Below are 17,995 nucleotides of genomic sequence, written 5' to 3'. Positions count from 1 at the left end.
TAGACTGCAGGGCATTTGTTATAACCATATTTTTGTTTCTATATTCTATGATCTTTTTAACATTTCTTTCAGCGCTGTATGTTAGGTATCCTGTGATCGAACTCCCCTGTTTTCCATCCTGACTGAGACCTTTCTTTGTGCTTGCCCCATCTACTCCTTAAAACCTATCACATCTCCACTTTGCCCTAACACTCATGTATGCTCATTAACTTGAAAATAAATCACTTTCTCTCTCCCCATAAATGCTACCTGACTTATTGAGTACTTCCATAATTTTCTGTTTTCATTTCTTTCTCTGGTTTTGGCCTCCTTTGCATTATATTTCCTCCCCAGCTCTCGCCATGTGCCTTAAGCTAAGCCCTACATTCTGCAGTACTCTCTTCTTGGCCCTCCTCCATTCCTCCCTTCACCAATCTCTCACACCTTTGACCATGCTTTTGAGCATTCTAATTTTACTGCTTGTGGACAGGCACCTTCCTTCTATGCAATACTTTAGGATTTTTTTACATTAAACTAGTTCTATAAATACACACTTTTGCAGCTGTACCAAAGACCACGTCTGTACATTTTTTAATGGGTTCACTTAATTGAGGTAAGAGACAGTATTTCTGGCTAATCTTTTCTCCTGTTCCTCCCAGCCCTCATAAACTCTAAGCATAAAGCATGCTCCTCCTACAAGTCCCAGCTGAATCTACTAGTACAGCATCGAATCTGGAATTTCTCTTCTCTTTAGAGGTCACTTACTCACTGAACAAACATGCTAAACCATTTAGGGAGTCTCATTTTCAACAATAATCCACAAAGAAATAATGATGTTAATCCTTGCAACCTTTTTGTATGGTTTATAGAATACGAAGCTGACTTGGAGAGCTACAATGGTGCAGTGAAGTCTAGGGTTTCAAATGTCTTTGCAAGGTTACCTGAACCCAGTGACTATGTTACATCATTGCATTGAAGCATGAGACCTGGCAACTATTGTAAACAAGCACAACTTGTCCTCTCTTTTTTTTAATAAGAATTGAAATTATAATTAAACACACACTGCCTTGTGAGCAGCAATCTTTTTCTGGGGGGCAATGGCAACATCTTGTATGATGTAAGTATCAGCACTGGGACAGTAAGAGAAATTGAACCAAGTCTGTATTCTTGTCATACTGAAGCATGAAATATGAACAGATTATACAATGCATGCCATCCCAACTTATACAGCTTAGGAAAATATTGTATGACGTTTATGACTTCAGCAATTATCCGATTCTCTTGGCAGTATTTTGATAAGGTCATGTAGAAAATTCACTCATTAACACCACACCATAATTTTTTTTAAAAAAGCTGCTGCTACTTCTGAGGTGATGAAACCTTTTGTATATTTGAGATTTTTTTTATCCTTATGGCATACAATTCCACAGATACTGTGATTATACAGAACACGTTGCAGAATGTACCTTCATGTATTTTATTAGAACTGATATCTTGAGAAAAAAATGTCTTTTCAGCTGCTGTTTTCATTTGATGTCATTAATTTGCAATGGTAATTTGTAGAATTTATGTTGTTCTGTGGTTTGTGTTGCAGGATAGAGTATGATGCATATCGTACTGATTTAGAGGAACTGAACCTTGGTCCTCGCGATGCTGTTACAATTCCAAAAATTGAGCAGTCTCAGCAACAATTCCAGATTCACAAAGAGAAATTTGACAAGCTTCGAGGAAGTGTGTCAGTCAAACTGAAGTTTCTGGATGAAAACAAGGTATTGTGGAAAAGGCTAGTTTATCCTGTGTGTTATTGCACATTACTGAATGAGATTAGGTAGTAATGTGTCTTTAACAGGAAAGGTTTAGCTAAACCACACAGAAAGGTAATTCAGATCCTATTGTTCTTGTATCATACTTACATCTTACATTATCTATCTAGTCAAATAACAAATACAAAGCAATTTGGGAAGCAGACATAGTACTGGGTAGGCAATAGGAGTTTCAGGTACTGGATTAGTGGTGCTGGAAGAGCACAGCAGTTCAGGCAGCATCCAACGAGCAGCAAAATCGACGTTTCGGGCAAAAGCCCTTCATCAGGAATAAAGGCAGTGAGCCTGAAGCATGGAGAGATAAGCTAGAGGAGGGTGGGGAGAGAGTAGCATAGAGTACAATGGGTGAGTGGGGGAGGGGATGAAGGTGATAGGTCAAGGAGGAGAGGGTGGAGTGGATAGGTGGAAAAGGAGATAGGCAGGTCGGACAAGTCCGGACAAGTCAAGGAGACAGTGCTGAGCTGGAAGTTTGAAACTAGGATGAGGTGGGGAAGGGAAAATGAGGAAGCTGTTGAAGTCCACATTGATGCCCTGGGGTTGAAGTGTTCCGAGGCGGAAGATGAGGCGTTCTTCCTCCAGGCGTCTGGTGGTGAGGGAGCGGCGGTGAAGGAGGCCCAGGACCTCCATGTACTCGGCAGAGTGGGAGGGGGAGTTGAAATGTTGGGCCACGGGGCGGTGTGGTTGATTGGTGCGGGTATCTCGGAGATGTTCCCTAAAGCACTCTGCTAGGAGGCGCCCAGTCTCCCCAATGTAGAGGAAACCGCATCGGGAGCAACGGATACAATGAATGATATTAGTGGATGTGCAGGTAAAACTTTGGATGTGGAAGGCTCCTTTAGGGCCTTGGATAGAGATGAGGGAGGAGGTGTGGGCACAGGTTTTACAGTTCCTGCGGTGGCAGGGGAAGGTGCCAGAATGGGAGAGTGGGTCGTAGGGGGGTGTGGACCTGACCAGGTAGTCACAGAGGGAACGGTCTTTGCGGAAGGCGGAAAGGGGTGGGGAGGGAAATATATCCCTGGTGGTGGGGTCTTTTTGGAGGTGGCAGAAATGTCGGCGGATGATTTGGTTGATGCGAAGGTTTGTAGGGTGGAAGGTGAGCACCAGGGGCGTTCTGTCCTTGTTACGGTTGGAGGGGTGGGGTCTGAGGGCGGAGGTGCGGGATGTGGACGAGATGCGTTGGAGGGCATCTTTAACCACGTGGGAAGGGAAATTGCGGTCTCTAAAGAAGGAGGCCACCTGGTGTGTTCTATGGTGGAACTGGTCCTCCTGGGAGCAGATACGGCGGAGGCGGAGAAATTGGGAATACGGGATGGCATTTTTGCAGGAGGTAGGGTGGGAAGAGGTGTAATCCAGGTAGCTGTGGGAGTCGGTGGGTTTGTAAAAAATGTCAGTGTCAAGTCGGTCGTCACTAATGGAGATGGAGAGGTCCAGGAAGGGGAGCGAGGTGTCAGAGATGGTCCAGGTAAATTTAAGGTCAGGGTGGAATGTGTTGGTGAAATTGATGAATTGCTCAACCTCCTCGTGGGAGCACGAGGTGGTGCCGATGCAGTCATCAATGTAGCGGAGGAAGAGGTGGGGAGTGGTGCCAGTGTGATTACAGAAGATCAACTGTTCTACATAGCCAACAAAGAGACAGGCATAGCTGGGGCCCATACGTGTGCCCATGGCTACGCCTTTGGTCTGGAGGAAGTGGGAGGATTCAAAGGAGAAATTGTTAAGGGTGAGGACCAGTTCGGCCAAACGAATGAGAGTGTCAGTGGAAGGGTACTGTTGGGGACGTCTGGAGAGGAAAAAACAGAGGGCTTGGAGGCCCTGGTCATGGCGGATGGAGGTGTAGAGGGATTGGATATCCATGGTGAAGATGAGGCGTTGGGGGCCGGGGAAACGGACGTCTTGGAGGAGGTGGAGGGCGTGGGTGGTGTGTTGAACATATGTGAGGAGTTCCTGGACTATGGGGGATAGGACAGTGTCAAGGTAGGTAGAGATGAGTTCAGTGGGGCAGGAGCATGCTGGAGTTTCAGCACTGCTGGGAGGTGTACAACCCAGGTCCTGTAGTGCTGCTACAGGTCGGAGGGTCCATTGCAGTGTGCCAAGTTTAGACTATGCAATGCTGAAGTAGGCATTGAGTCTACTGTGCTATTCAATAAGGTCCTAGCTGATTTGATCATTCTTAACTTCACTTTCCTCCTTTCTCCCCATAACCCTTGAAAGCCTTACTGATTAACAATCTGTATTTAAAAATACTTATTTAAAATCTTTAATGTGCTCAGCCTCAACAGCCCTGTGCAGTAAAGAATTCCACAGATTCACTACCTGTAAGAGAGAAAACATCTCTGTCTTAAGTGAGCAACACCTGGCCTTGAGATTATACTCTAGAGCTGTAGAGTGTCATAGAAGAGTAAACAACCTTACCACAACTACCCTGTCAAGTCCCATAAGAATCCTCACAACTCAGTAATCCATATCCAGAATCAACCTCCTCCGATATGCCTCCATGCACTAAAGTTAAACTCGATATGTTTCTCCCAATTCTGTTGAGTATTAAACAAATCTTATTGAACAAGCTTCATTTGTTGATGAACCATTAACTTTGAAGTATATGCTGCATAAAAAATAATCCAAGTATTTCCTATACAACCTGAACTTTTAAGATATCTGATCTTATTGATAAGGGATGATTGTATGATCTACAGTATGGTTCCTCCCTATTAATGCAAACCACAGCCTGCTGGCTCAAATTTAGGGGAAGGAATAGAATTCTGCAAAAAGCTGGAAATCCTACAGTGTCAAACTTGATTTTATAGAGAATCTGAAACTCAAAGATGTAATGTTGTTGGAACCACCTTCCTTTCACATTCAGTGGTGTTACCATTACTGAATCCCTCACTATCAACATCCTTGGAGTTACCATTGACCAGAAGCTGAACTGGACTCACCACATAAACACAGTGGCTGCAAGAGCAGGTCAGAGGCTGGGAATACTGTAGAGAGTAACTCACATTCTGACTCCCCAAAGTCTGTCCATCATCAACAAGGCACAAGTCAGGGGTGTGATTGCACATACCCCACTTGCCCAGATCAGTGCAGCTCCAACAACACTAGAGAAGCTTGACACCATCCAGGACAAAGCAGCCTGCTTAATTGGCACCACATCCACTCCCCCGCCACCAGTGTTCAGTAACAGCAGTTTATCCTATCTACAAGATGTACTGCAGAAATTCATAAAAAATCCTTAGACAGCACCTTTCAAGCCTACAACCACTTTTACTTAGAAGGGCAAGGGCAATTGGTACGTGGGAACACCATCCTGACTTGAAATATATTATTGTTCCTTCACTATCGCTGGATCAAATTCCCTCCCAGGCAGTGTTGTAGGTCTATTCAGAGTACGTGGATTGCCATGGTTCAAGAAGGCAGCTCAGCATCACCACCTCAAGGGCACCTGGGGCAGGCAATAAATGCCCATGTTTCACGAATGAATAAAATAAAATCTTTGATCAAGTTGCAAACTCCTGACTAAGATCAGAGCACAAGTGCTTTCTTGGAACAAGTAGCGTAAAGAATGGTAAGCTAGCTGCAAAATAGCTAACTGCATAATGGTTAAAAGTAGCCACTCAAACTAGCAAAATATGGGAAGGGGTTTTCTGTAAGGATTAAGGCACGGACCACTGTTTTTCAACCCTTGTATAAATGACTTGGACTTTGGGATCAGCAGTAAAGTTTCAGAATTTGCTGACAGCAATAATTTAGGTGTGTCCCTAATACTGAGGAAGAATGCTATAGAATACATCAAGACATTAATAACTGTGAAGAATGGATGTGGGTGGTTGATAAATTAATTCAGCATAAACTATTATAGATGAGTGTAAGATTATGCATTTTGAATAATCAGAGTTTAAATGGGAAGTAAATCTTAGGGCAGAAATACACATCATTAAAGTTAGCAACACAAGGTAATGTGGCTATAAAAATGGCAAATGAAGAACTGGGGTTCATTTCTAGGGGAATAACATTGAAAACCAGCAATTGTGTAAAACTTCTATTGAAACTCATTACATATAACATTTGGAATACTGTGCACAATTCTTATCATCTTATTGTAAAGAATGGAGAGAGTACTAAATATATTCATGAAGGTGATATCCAAGCAAATGCCCTACCTGAAAGGGTGATGGCAGCAGATTCAACCACAGCTTTCAAAGGAACTTGGATAACCACCTAAAGAGGGAAACTTGCAAGGAAAGGTGTGGAAAAGACTGGCAACTGGCACAGATTGATGAGTCAAATGGCAACCTCCTTTGATATTACCATTCAGGATTTTTTGATTTTAAACGAAGAGAATATGCTTGTTAGGGAAAGTTTAGCAGACTGAGAGGTGAACCATTAAGGCCTTTAAAATTATGCAAGGGCACAATAGTGTAGATGTAGAAGAAAACATTTTTTTTTCAAAGACGTACTTTAGTCATACATGGCAGAACATTTTATATGGAATATTGAGAATTTTCAATGAAGTTCACCTATCCCCTTACAGCATAAAGTCATAGAGATGTACAGCACAAAAACAAACCCTTCGGTCCAACCCATCCATGCCAACCAAATATCCCAACCCAATCTAGTCCCACCTGCCAGCACCCAGCCCATATCCCTCCAAACCCTTCCTATTCATATACACATCCAACTGCCTCTTGAATGTTGCAATTGTACCAGCCTTCACCACATCCTCTGGCAACTCATTCCATACACATACCACCCTCTGCGTGAAAAAGTTGCCCCTTAGGTCCCTTTTATATCTTTCCCCCCTCACCCTAAACCTATGCCCTCTAGTTCTGGACTCCCCCACTCTAGAGCAAAGATTTTGCCTATTTGTCCTATCCATGCCCCTCATAATTTTGTAAATCTCTATAAGGTCACCCCTCAGCCTCCGACATTCCAGGGAAAACAGCCCCAGCCTGTTCAGCCTCTCCCTATAGCTCAAATCCTCCAACCCTGGCAACATCCTTGTAAATCTTTTCTGAGCCCTTTCAAGTTTCACAACATCTTTCCAATAGGAAGGAGACCAGAATTGCATGCAATATTCCAACAGTGGCCTAACCAGTGTCCACTCAGCATGTTCCACTCAGTATAATTCTAATGGTTTTAATATTTGAAAATACACCCCCTGTTAAGTACAGAACCCAAATGGCAAAACATTGCCAATTGAAAATTACAGAAAGTATAATTGATACTAATTTTCTTCTCACTGAGAGTCATCATGTATCTTCTATATATTTGATTCACATTGTTTGTAAAGCACTAGACCAAGGGGTTCTATGGTTTCCAACCTCTCTGTGCTGTGGTTTGGATCTCCAAACAAGGGATCATAAATATAACATTATTACTAACAAATCTAACAGGGAATTCAGCAGAAACCTCCTTACCCAAAGAGTGACTGGTAACTGGAACTCATTACTATGGGGAGAAGTTGAGAATAAGTATGTACCAGTCAGGCAGGGAGGAAAGGGTCGTGTGAGGGAGCCGTGGTATAATAAGGAATTGGAATCCCTTGTAAAAGGGAAGAGGGCGGCCTATGTAAAGATGAGGCGTGAAGGTTCAATTGGGGCGATTGAGAGTTATAAGGTAGCCAGGAAGGATCTGAAGAGAGCGCTAAGAGCAGCGAGAAGGGGACATGAAAAGTCCTTGGTTGGTAGGATTAGGGAAAACCCAAAGGCTTTCTATAGGTATGTCAGGAATAAAAGGATGACTAGGGTAGGTATCGGTCCAGTCAAGGATAGTAGTGGGAAGTTGTGCGTGGAGGCGGAGGAGATTGGAGAGACACTAAATCAATACTTTTCGTCAGTATTCACTCAGGAACAGGACATTGTTGCTGATGTGAATATTGAGTCACAAGTGATTAGAATGGATGGCTTTGAGGTATGCAGAGAAGAGGTCCGGGGAATACTGGAAAGGGTGAAAATAGATAAGTCCCCTGGGCCTGATGGCATTTATGCTAGGATCCTCTGGGAAGCTAGGGAGGAGATAGCGGAGCCATTGGCCTTGATTTTTATGTCGTCGTTGTCTACAGGAATAGTGCCAGAAGACTGGAGGATAGCGAATGTGGTCCCCTTGTTTAAGAAGGGGAGTAGGGACAGCCCTAGTAACTATAGGCCAGTGAGTCTCACTTCTGTTGTGGGCAAAGTCTTAGAGAGAATTGTAAGGGATAAGATTTATGAACATCTGGATAGGAATAATGTGATCAAGGATAGTCAGCATGGTTTTGTGAAGGGCAGGTCGTGCCTCACAAACCTTATTGAGTTCTTCGAGAAGGTGACCAAGGAAGTGGACAAGGGTAAAGCAGTAGATGTGGTGTATATGGATTTTAGCAAGGCATTCGATAAGGTACCCCATGGTAGGCTACTGCAAAAATTACGGAGGTATGGCATTGAGGGTGCATTAGAGGTTTGGATTAGGAATTGGCTGGCTGGAAGGAGACAGAGGGTAGTAGTTGATGGTAAAGGTTCATCTTGGAGTGCAGTTACTAGCGGTGTTCCACAAGGATCTGTTTTGGGACCATAGCTGTTTGTCATTTTTATAAATGACCTGGAGGAAGGGTTAGAAGGTTGGGTGAGCAAGTTTGCGGATGATACGAAAGTCGGTGGAGTTGTGGACAGTGAAGAAGGATGTGGCAGGTTACAGCGGGATATAGATAAGTTGCAGAGCTGGGCAGAAAGGTGGCAAATGGAGTTCAATGTAGCTAAATGTGAAGTCATTCACTTTGGTAGGAGTAATAAGAAGATGGATTACTGGGCTAATGGTAGGCTACTTGGTAGTGTGGATGAGCAGAGGGATCTTGGTGTCCATGTACACAGATCTCTGAAAGTTGCCACCCAGGTAAATAGTGCTGTGAAGAAGGCATATGGCGTACTGGGCTTTATTGGTAGAGGAATTGAGTTCTGGAGTCCTGAGGTCATGTTGCAGTTGTATAAGACTCTGGTGCAGCCTTATCTGGAATATTGTGTGTAGTTTTGGTAGCCATACTATAGGAAGGATGTGGAAGCACTGGAACGGGTGCAGAGGAGGTTTACCAGGATGTTGCCTGGCATGGTAGGAAGATCGTATGAGGAAAGGCTGAGGCACTTGGGGCTTTTCTCATTGGAGAAAATAAGGTTTAGGGGAGATTTGATAGAGGTGTACAAGATGATTAGGGGTTTAGATAGGGTTGACAATGAGAACCTTTTTCCACGTATGGAGTCAGCTGTTACTAGGGGACGCAGCTTTAAATTAAGGGGTGGTAGGTATAGGACAGATGTTAGAGGTAGATTCTTTACTCAGCGAGTCGTGAGTTCATGGAATGCCCTGCCAGTAGCAGTGGTGGACTCTCCCTCTTTATGGGCATTTAAACGGGCATTGGATAGGCATACGGAGGATAGTGGGCTAGTGTAGGTTAGGTGGGCTTGGATCGGCGCAACATCGAGGGCCAAAGGGCCTGTAGTCAGGCTCTAATTTTCCCTTGGAGAAAGTGAGGTCTGCAAATGCTGGAGGTCAGAGTCGAGAGTGGGTTGCTGGAAAAGCACAGCAGGTCAGGCAGCATCCAAGGATCTGGAAAGTCGACCTTTCAGGCCAGTGCCCTTCATCAGGAAGGTTCCTGATGAAGGGGTCTGGCCCGTAACATCAATTCTGCTGCACCATGTTTGCTGCCTGACCTGCTGTGCTTTTCCAGCAACACACTTTCGACTCTAATTTTCCCTTCCCTGCCATCTCCAGAGCAAATGTCAGGAACTTTGCAGGGCAGCTGTAAGATTCTTGGTGCGCGTCTGTGTGTGCAGTGGCCTTTTGAAGATGCCACCAGCATCGGGAAAGCCAGCACATTCTGAGATATGCCAGCAGTGGCAAATGTTTCTGGGTATGGTGAATTGTAGAATTGGATAAGATGGGTGCCATAGGTGGAGTAAAATATTTTTAAAATCTGCAACTTAACAGAGTGTTCTTATTTTTAAAAATTATTTTAATGCCAAGCAAGCCAGTTCAAATCTGTAATAAAGATACATGTGCAAGCTAAGTAAATTTGGTGTCCTTTCTTCCTGGTCCCAATCTATATTACACAGCTTCACAGGAAGGTCAGAGGAATGGAAGCAAACACCTTGCTAAAAGAAATGTCCATTTACATAATGCTTTTCACATACTTGCAACATCTGAAAACACTTTGTAAGGGAAGTGGAAACAAGTATGTGGTTGACTCCTAATGGACTGCTCAGTGCAGTCAGGTTCAAGTCCTGTGCACCCTCTAGCATATTTGAGATGTATTCTAGAGAGAAGACAAAAGGGTCTAATTTAGAAAGGACACATTGACAATGACTCAGTGGGTAGCCTTTGGGTCAGCCAACCGTGGGTGTAAGTCACGCTGCAGAGATTTGAGTACTACATCAAAGCTGACAAATCCACTGCAATATTCCCAGTAGGGCTGGTTCAGTGAGGCTTTTATAGGTCGATGTAAAAGATTCTGTGCCTCGATTTGAAGGAGAACTGAGACTGGTGCCCTGGCCAACAGCCATTCCTCAATCAACATCACAAAGTTAAATTATCTGGTCATTATCATTAATTAATATCATTAATATTTGTAGAAGCTTGCTGTGTGCAAATTTGTTGCTATATTTCCACCATTATAAGTGACTACATTTCAAGGGAAAACCTTTGAGATATCCAGAAGTCATGAATGCCATTATACCAGTGCATCTTATATATCCTGCTTACCTTCAACTTGAATTGTTTTTAATGGATGTTTCATGTTCTGTAACTGAATAAACTTTATAAAACTAACGTTCCAGGAAAAAGACCCGTAAATGAAACCAGTCACGACAGCGACATAAATCCATTCACATTGTGCAAAACGCAGTCTTTTATATATAATGTGAATTCATAGTAACATAAGTTTTTCATTCTTATGTAGCTGTGTATAAAACATGCAGAGTGATTTTTGTTGATTAGGAAGTAGACTGGCAAATACTAATCATTCGGCAGTATTGTTATTGCCTTAAAGAGCAGGAGAAAATGTCTGTGCTTTCTGTTTACAAAGTCTTACACTGCCTTTTGTTTTGAATAGTAATGATTCTGTTCTCTCCACAGATTAAAGTCATGCACAACCAGCTCCTTCTCTTTCACAATGCTGTATCTGCCTACTTTGCTGGCAACCAGCAACAACTTGAACAGGTGCTCAAACAATTTCACATCAAGTTGAAGGCCCCTGGTTCTGATGGTCCTTCCTGGCTGGAGGAACAGTGATATCGCAAAACCTGAAGAAATAGTTGATGTGGTTATAAAATCTATTTGAATCTTTTTCCTATTATGAGACAGGGAGACAGTAACTAAAATTGTGGTCAATGAGATAGCTGTTTCTCACTTTTGCTGTATGTTAATCTGAAAAATTAGATTGAATATGGTCATTTTATGTAACTGAATAAACTTTATAAGACCAAGACCTAAGAAGATTATTCCTTTTTGTACAGGGGTTAGAGGGGAATAGTTAGTATATATCTAAATTCAGGTTTGCACTGAACAGTAACTATATTTGTTTGGTGTCTTCTGGTCACTACAGTGTAATTGTTTGAAAACATGATTGACAATTTTTTATACAAGTTCTTTCAGAAAAGGGCACTTGAGTTCACAAAGCAAGTGAACTGTTAAGCAAAACCTAACGATTTTGCAAAGCAATAGGCTAGATGTCTCCTAAATGAAGCGTTTGTGCTGATGGAAATGGCTGCTTTAGCCCTCCAAATTGCCACCAACACTGTACTTCCAATAGACTGTTTATTCATTTGTTAATTGTGTCAAATGAGAATCCTTGAGACTGGATCAGGGAGGGGCAAACAGAACTTTATTACAAAGGCATTAAGCGGTGACCTATTAATATTTACAAACATCTGGTGAATATGTTCACTTGGTGCCATTAACTTTCAAGATTTGTTTGTTTTTAATTTGGCATCATTGCTGTTTTCCTAAAAGTATAACTCTAAATAATTAAGCCACGTACCAGCCTTCTGTCTATAATCGTGTGCCTTTAACAATGCATTTTCCCATTCAGTCACGTTACTGAGATTCTCAAAACATTTTATGATTCGTGACTAATTTCTTGCCACCTCTAAGTCAGCATGGAAAAGAGATAGAAAAGTGAGAAAAACAAGTTTGGGTTAATTATTACCTCCTTATATGCTTCTGTTGTGGGATTCCAATAACTCTATTTGAGTTTAGTCTTATGACCATGCTTACTTTTCTTGCTAACAGCATACTGTCATTCACTGATTGAATGTTTTCTCTCACATTGTAAGCAGTCTTTGAAATTAATACTCCTATGTGTAAAGCTTTTGGATTGTCATTTTGTTTAAACTTTGTGGCAATGCCTTCTGCGTTCTGTATATCAAATATTTAACATTAAATTAACCTCATATTTTAATGTAAAACATAATTGCATTATTTAATTTTTCCTTTTGGTTATTGGTCCCTTTGCTATAGAAGTTCATATCCAGATTGTGCCTCTATTATAAAAAACACTGTACAAATTAAAAAGTGTTTGCTGCAAGCCAAGTTTCTGAATGCTGATTTATAAAAGAGCATGTGGAACATTTTTAAATCCAGTGAGTACCTAAGTTGAAATGGAGTCTGCAGCTTTTTTATATGGCTGCATATTCATGAGCCCTCCCAGAACGTCCTAGCAATAAAAAGGCTTTGAGTTCATGGTGATCTTGTGTGAAATAAGAGTCAGTCTGTGGTCCAGTAGGTATCAGAATCTCCACTAAAGGAAGATGACATGGTTACAGTTCTGATACTTGTAACCTAGATACTCTGTGTCTTGAACAGTATTCATCCTATTATTGTGGACATTCTGTGAATGAGTACTTGTCCATGAACGAGCATTTATTGATACCAGAAGAATTTCCTTTACAGAGAGTCTGACGTAACAGCTTACATAGGAAAATAGTCCTGGGAAAATCTCTCTCCTTATGTAGTCAAAACAGAAAACCTTCACAATTCTTTTCACTTTGATGCATGTTCCACAACCTGTTTCCTAAACAGTAACATCAAGTGCAAATGTCATTTTGTTATTGGCTGACTGGGGATGGGGGTGGGGGGGGGAGCGGGGGCAGCATTGCTTACAATGAAAAAAAAATCATGCTATTTTACTCTAGCCTGTGCAAACTATTTGTTTCTCTTCCAAACTAGGTCACATTGAGGTGTGCAAAAATGATCTGTGCCCACAATGAAATGGCTGAAGTAACCACAGAATCAAGGTCACTGAAGAGTCATCTCAGTGAGAGGGTGAATCAAAATGCCAAGGCTGGCTGCTAAACCTGGAGAGCTCCAAAACATAGGTTGACATTTTACTTGGTGTTAAGTGACCCTTTACACCAGCCAGAAAATTGAGGGCAAACCTGTCTCCACTGGCTCTAGAAGCCAAGATTAAATTTTGCGTGGTTCAGACAGTTAGTCCACCGTCTGGGGCAGGATGTCCCACCTCCAAGTGTTGGCCAACAGGCAAAAAGGGTGGTAGTTTTCCACTACTAGCAGTATTAGAGGAAGTGATGGCAACTGCTTGGGACTGCAGTAGGCCCCAGACCAGTCATCGTAATAGGAGTTAAAGTAAGGTGAGGTAAGGGTTGCTGCACCCAATCAGGCATGCTATCATCAGTTGGGTCCCCTGCTGGAAGAACCCCAGCCCAATCAAATAGGCCTCCAAGCCAAGTTTGTAATGCAGCTGACTGGTTTTACCAGAGAGCCAAGTGTCTATCTGCCACTGGTAAAATAGTGGCTCAAGGCCATTAAATAGCCATTATTTGGTAACTCCAGGGACCCATTGCTCTCAGGGCAGGCAAGTCACACTCGCCTGCCACTGGCAAAATACCAGCTGGAGGTAGAATGTGTATAAAACCTGCACTTTTACATCCAATATTCTGTAGCATTTGCAAGATTTAAATGTTTGAAATGTGACTTCAATTAAAGTTAGTTTCTTGATTTCATATGGCAGATAGTGGTATAGAGAAGGGGAAATAGCATTTGAAATTGAGAGAATTTTTGAAATGGTTTCATAATGAAAACATTAATTACAATAAATTTTCAGTTGCTAATATTTTCTTATTTTGAAACAAATTTCCTTTGAACATGGTAGTTGTATAAAACTAAAATAGACCATTTTGCTGTAATGGGTTATTGCAGAATATCTTTGTTTTTTTTCGCTGATGCTTGCAAAAAAGAAAAAAAAAGCTTCATTATTGACCTCCAGAGATAGCCGATGCATTGCTTGTAATCTTCTTAAAAAAAAATAACCTTGGGTTCTGGACAAGTACCGAAGGATTGGAAATTGCTAATGTGACACCCATATTCAAAAGGGTGGGAGGGAGGCAAAAAGTGGCTAACTGTAGGTCAATTAGCCTCACGTCTATTGTTGGAAACATCTTGGGATAATATTTAAGAAATAACAGTACATTTGGAAAATCATTATCTCATCAAACAGCATCAGCATGACTTCTTGAAAGGGAAGTCATCTCTGACTAATTTAGAGTTTTTCATGGAAGTCTCAACCAGAGTGGATAGAAGGAAACCAGTAGATGAGTTGTATTTGGACTTTCTGGAAGGGATTTGACAAGGCACCTCATAAAAGGATAAGTCATAGGAGCCCACAGTGTTGAAGGTAGAATATCAGCATGGCTAGAGAATTGGCTTAAGGGCAGGAAACAACAAGGGGTTCTTTTTCAGGTTGGTGAACGGTGACCAGTAGGGTTCCGTAGCAGACAGTGCTGGCACCACAACTGTTTACAGTTTGTATTAATGAATTGGAGGAAGACAGCAATTGTAGTATAGCCAAGTTTGTAAATGCCACAACTAAGTGAAAAGGTAAGTTGCAAGGGGTATACACATCTGTAGACTTCTGGGTGCAGGTAGATAGTTCCTTGAAAGTGGTGTCCCAGGTAGACAGGGTGATTTTTTAAAAAAGTGGCACACTTGCCTTCATCAGTTAGAGCATTGAGTATAGGATTTGGGACATCATGTTACATGGGTACAAGACACAGGTAAGGCCATATTTGGAAAACTGCATACAATTCTGGTCATCCTGCGATAGGAAGGATGTTATTAAATTGGAAAGGGTGCAAAAAAAATTTACAAGAATGTTACCAAGAGTGGAAGTTTTGAGTTATAAGTAGAGACTGGATAGGCTGGGACTCTTTTTACTGAATGTAGGAGGCTGAGGGGGGGAGGGGACCCAAGAGGTTTATGAAATCATGAAGGGTACAGCTAAGGTGAATAAAGAAGGTCTTTTCCCCAGGGTAGGGGAGTCCAAAGCTTAGAGGGCATAGGCTTAAGGTGAGAGGGGAAGATGTAAATGGGGCCTGAGGGGCAACATTTTCACACAGAGGGTGGTACGTGTATGGAATGAGCTGCCAGAGGAAGTGGTGGAGGCTGGTACAATTACAACATTTAAAAGGCATCTGGACGGGTACATAGATAAGAAAGGTTTAGAGGGATATGGGCCAAACTCAGGCAAATAGGACTAGTTCAGTTGGAGAAATCTGGTCAGTGTAAATGAGTTGAGCCAGAGGGTCTGTTTCCATACTCTGTAACTAAATCATTCATAAGCAGTATTAATAGTTTAAGTGGGCAAAAAGTTGTTAAGCGGAGGATATTGTGGGACAATGTGATCATTTTGGAAGGGAGTACAAAGCTATTATTTAAATTGAGAGAAACCTGCATCGCAGAGGGTCTGTGGCGGACTATGAACCAAACAGAAAGCTGCTACATGCACACATATACACACGCACACATACATAAAGCCACAGACACACACACATGCACACCCACACTGACTCTCTCTCTCACACACACAAACACAGAGACAGATACACACAGACACAAACTCCCCACACACATGCACACCCATATTCACACTCACTCTCTCCCTCCCTCCCTCCCTCTCTCTCTCTCTCTCTCTCTCTCTCTCTCTCTCTCTCTCTCTCTCTCACACACACACACACACACACACACACACACACACACACACACACACACACACACACACAAACAAACGCACAGATATGCAATGAGTAACCAGGGAGACTCATGGAATTTTGGCTCTTATTCCCAGGGAGTTGGAGTGTATGAACAGGGAAGTCTTATTGCTACTGTACCATGTGCTGCTGAGAGCATACCTGGAATACTGTGAGCAATTGTAGTGCCCTATTTAGGAAGATCTTTTTATCAGAGGCAATTCAGAGAAAGTTCACTAAATGATAAGGATTTTCTTATAAGCAAAGATTAAACAGTTTGAGATTCTACTCACTAGAGTATCGAAGAATCTGATTGAAGCACATGGGATTCTTAAGGGGCTAAAAAAACATGCTGAGAGGATGCTTCCTTCTCATTGACCAGAGGACATAGTCTCCGAATAAAGGGGTGCCAAATTAACACACTGGTGAGGGGCAATTTCTTCTTCCAGAGGGTTGTGTGTGTTTCGAGCTTGTTGCTATAGAGATGTGGGAGCAGAGTCCTTCTCTATATTTAAGGCGAAGGAAGATAGATTTGAGAGATGTGAGGAAATCTCAGGGGAATGGACACGAGGAATGTCTGATCAATCAAGATCCTGTTAAATGGTGGAGCAGGTTCAAAGGGCCAAGCAGCCTACTCCTGCTCCATTCTGTATCAATTAATCAGAAGGTTTGCTTGCTTCTGGTCGTCATTTGTATGAAGTTAGATTTTTGACTCATGCCTGGACTGTGGTCTCAGAGTAAACACAAGGAGAGTTACAAGATCTAGTACATAAACTAATAACAGCAAGAATGAAGTTTGGTTTTGCAGATGTTCACTTTTATTCCAAAGTTATACATATCTTTAAATTACCACAATATAAAAGGAAAGGAAAGCATTATATCTGCAAATAGAAGGTACAACAAAGAAATAAACACAGGGATGGCAATAGAAAAGACTGCATTCAGCAAGCAGAAGCATTCACTGACCAAAAAGCTTAATAAGCAACTGTACGACTTAATGAAGAATTTGATTTATAGTATTGATTAGATTAGATTAGATTATTTACAGTGTGGAAACAGGCCCTTTGGCCCAACAAGTCCACACCGACCCACCGAAGCACAACCCACCCAGACCCATTCCCCTACACTTACCCCTTCAACTAACACTACGGGCAGTTTGCCATGGCCAATTCACCTAACTTGCACATCTTTGGACTGTGGGAGGAAACCGGAGCATCCGGAGGAAACCCACGCAGACATGGGGAGAGTGTGCAAACTCCACACGGTCAGTCGCCTGAGGTGGGACTGCTTTGTATGGATGTGAGACCCATGCCTTAATCAAAGAAGAGATCAATTTGTGAAACAGCTTTAAAAGGTAGGTTTGCAGGAGAATGGAAAAGAAAAAGTAACAATTGATAAAGTGCTGAGTGAACAACAAAGAAACTTTTTAAATGTGGTGAAAACAGGATATATTTCATTTCAAAATGGATTAATAAGGTTATGGAGGATAGATTTTAAAGAAAAAGAGAAAAAAGATATCAGTGCTGAGTGGCTCAAGAGTGAAGGAACAGGACAGAGAAACATGGTGAAGGCAGAGAGTGGAATCTGTGTACCAGTTGAGTAAACAGTTTTCCCAGCTCAGCACTGTCCCCATGACCTGTCCTCCCTGTCAATCTCCCTTCCCACCTATCTGCTCCACCCTCCCCTCTGACCTATCACCTTTACCCCCATCTCCATCCATCTATTACACTCTTGGCTACCTTCTCCCCAGCCCCAGCCCCACCCCCACCCATTTATCACTCCACCCCCGAGGCTCCCAGCCTCCTTTTTGACCGAAACGTCGATTTTCCTGCTCCTCAGATGCTGCCTGACCTGCTGTGCTTTTCCAGCACCACTCTGATCTAAACTGTGGTTTCCAGCATCTGCAGTCCTCACTTTTGCCTAGTTTTTTCATCATGCTACATTTAATAGTTCAGTTCCCATTGCAAGAGACTTTTCTCATTTCCTTTGCATACGCAGAAATATAATTAATCAACTTTCTTCTCTAAAACTCAAAGTGGAAAATGACACACAAAATTCAGCAGTATTTAGTCATTTGTTTATTGTTCTGCTACCAGATTACTCCAGTATGTGTCTGAAACTGCCTTGGTTAACTAAGCACCTCCAGAGATGAGACTTGCATCAAGATGTCTGATGTAGACAATTGGC

General features: G+C 42.2%; 1 protein-coding gene across 4 annotated transcripts in view; it reads left to right on the top strand.

Annotated features, from left to right (window-relative positions):
• Positions 1 to 12,351, top strand: part of arfip1 (ADP-ribosylation factor interacting protein 1 (arfaptin 1)) — a 204,091-nt gene extending 191,740 nt beyond the window's left edge. For all 4 annotated transcript variants that reach the window (XM_072592857.1, XM_072592009.1, XM_072591711.1 and 1 more), the window contains 2 exons: positions 1,574 to 1,748; positions 10,902 to 12,351. In XM_072592857.1, coding sequence (XP_072448958.1) covers positions 1,574 to 1,748; positions 10,902 to 11,057 — 331 coding nt within the window. In that variant the 3' untranslated portion in view covers positions 11,058 to 12,351. The remainder of the gene's footprint in view (positions 1 to 1,573; positions 1,749 to 10,901) is intronic.
• The last annotated feature ends 5,644 nt before the right edge of the window (positions 12,352 to 17,995 follow it).

This window comes from Chiloscyllium punctatum, chromosome 1, assembly GCF_047496795.1.
Source record: "Chiloscyllium punctatum isolate Juve2018m chromosome 1, sChiPun1.3, whole genome shotgun sequence".
NCBI lineage: Eukaryota > Metazoa > Chordata > Chondrichthyes > Orectolobiformes > Hemiscylliidae > Chiloscyllium > Chiloscyllium punctatum.
The sequence above is the reverse complement of the archived record's forward strand: the minus strand, read 5'-3'. Positions and strand labels throughout refer to the sequence as shown.